The sequence below is a fragment of the Aedes aegypti genome, unplaced genomic scaffold (assembly GCF_002204515.2).
Source record: "Aedes aegypti strain LVP_AGWG unplaced genomic scaffold, AaegL5.0 Primary Assembly AGWG_AaegL5_hic_scaff_1091_PBJ_arrow, whole genome shotgun sequence".
NCBI classification, from domain to species: domain Eukaryota; kingdom Metazoa; phylum Arthropoda; class Insecta; order Diptera; family Culicidae; genus Aedes; species Aedes aegypti.
The window spans coordinates 1-1,250 of NW_018734507.1; the positions used below are offsets into that span (position 1 = coordinate 1).

At 40.9% G+C, this 1,250-nt stretch overlaps 1 protein-coding gene across 1 annotated transcript; it reads left to right on the plus strand.

The window, feature by feature from the left end:
* Positions 1-5: 5 nt before the first annotated feature.
* LOC110680238 (beta-1,3-glucan-binding protein-like) lies at positions 6-613 on the plus strand (the record flags this gene model as incomplete). The annotated part of the gene is made up of 1 exon (XM_021856054.1): positions 6-613. A coding segment is annotated over one exon (558 nt), but the record flags the coding sequence as incomplete, so codon positions are not given.
* Positions 614-1,250: the final 637 nt, after the last annotated feature.

Below are 1,250 nucleotides of genomic sequence, written 5' to 3' on the forward strand. Positions count from 1 at the left end.
CACGTGGTAACATTGACTACCGTAATGGAGGAGTACACATTGGTGTTGAACAGGTTGGTTCAACTTTGCACTTTGGACCTAATCCGGATCAAAATGGTTGGGCTACTACTGTTGCATACAGAAATTCCGCTGCCGGCCAAGGTTTCAACAACGGCTTCCATTTGTACCAACTCGAGTGGACCCCAGATCATATTACATTTAGCGTAGATAACCAGGTGCTTCGACGCAATGATGCTGGTTCTGGATTCTGGGCTAAGGGTGGTTTTGTTACTACTTCACCGGCTTCCGAGAACCCATGGATGCATGCTACTACAATGGCTCCGTTTGATCAAGAATTCTACATCATCATGAATTTGGCCATCGGAGGAACCAACGGTTACTTCCCCGATGTTCCGCCAGCAACCAATGGCGCTCGTGGTAAGCCCTGGGCAAACACTTCACCAACTGCGGCACGTGATTTCTGGAATGGCAGGAATTATTGGCTCCCGACCTGGCGCATGGCGGAAAATAGAGGAAAGGAATCATCGTTCCAGGTAGACTACGTGCGAGTATGGGCTTTGTAGTTTGAAGGAATAAAAGTAAACACTACGTTTTGCATAACATATTTGCATTAGGTGACGTCCATTTATTGATTACTACGTCGCAGAAGCACCAGCCCGCATACACATTCCGAACAATTGACACAAAATAGGATCTTTTGTTCAACTATACATACGTTATTTAGTTATAAAATTATAAATTATTACTCAATTATGTATGTATAGTTGAATGAAAGTGTCAATAAGTTTCTTTTTTCAAAAGCAAAAAATACACTCAGGGGTTTTACGGTTACCCTGATTTATCAACGGCCGATCTATGGGGCTCTGCAAAACTGATTCTTACAAAGCTCATTTTAGTTCCATTTTCATAGTCTTCTACGAGCTTGTAATTTTTGTGGATATTGTGATTTTTGAGCTATCAGTTTACATCAAAGATATCTATCGACACCAAACTAAAATGTATTCCTCAAAAATCTTCTTAAGAACAATACTCAACAGTTTTTTGTTCACCAGTATGACCCTTTCTTTTTCTTCTTCTTCTTCTTCTTCTTGGCATTACGTCCTCACTGGGACAGAGCCGGCTACTCAGCTTAGTGTTCTTATGAACACTTCCAAAATTTATTTTACCAAAGGTGTTCATTTTCGTATTCGTATAATTGCGTGGCAGGTACAATTATTACTCAAAGCCCAGGAAAGTCAAGGAAATTTCCA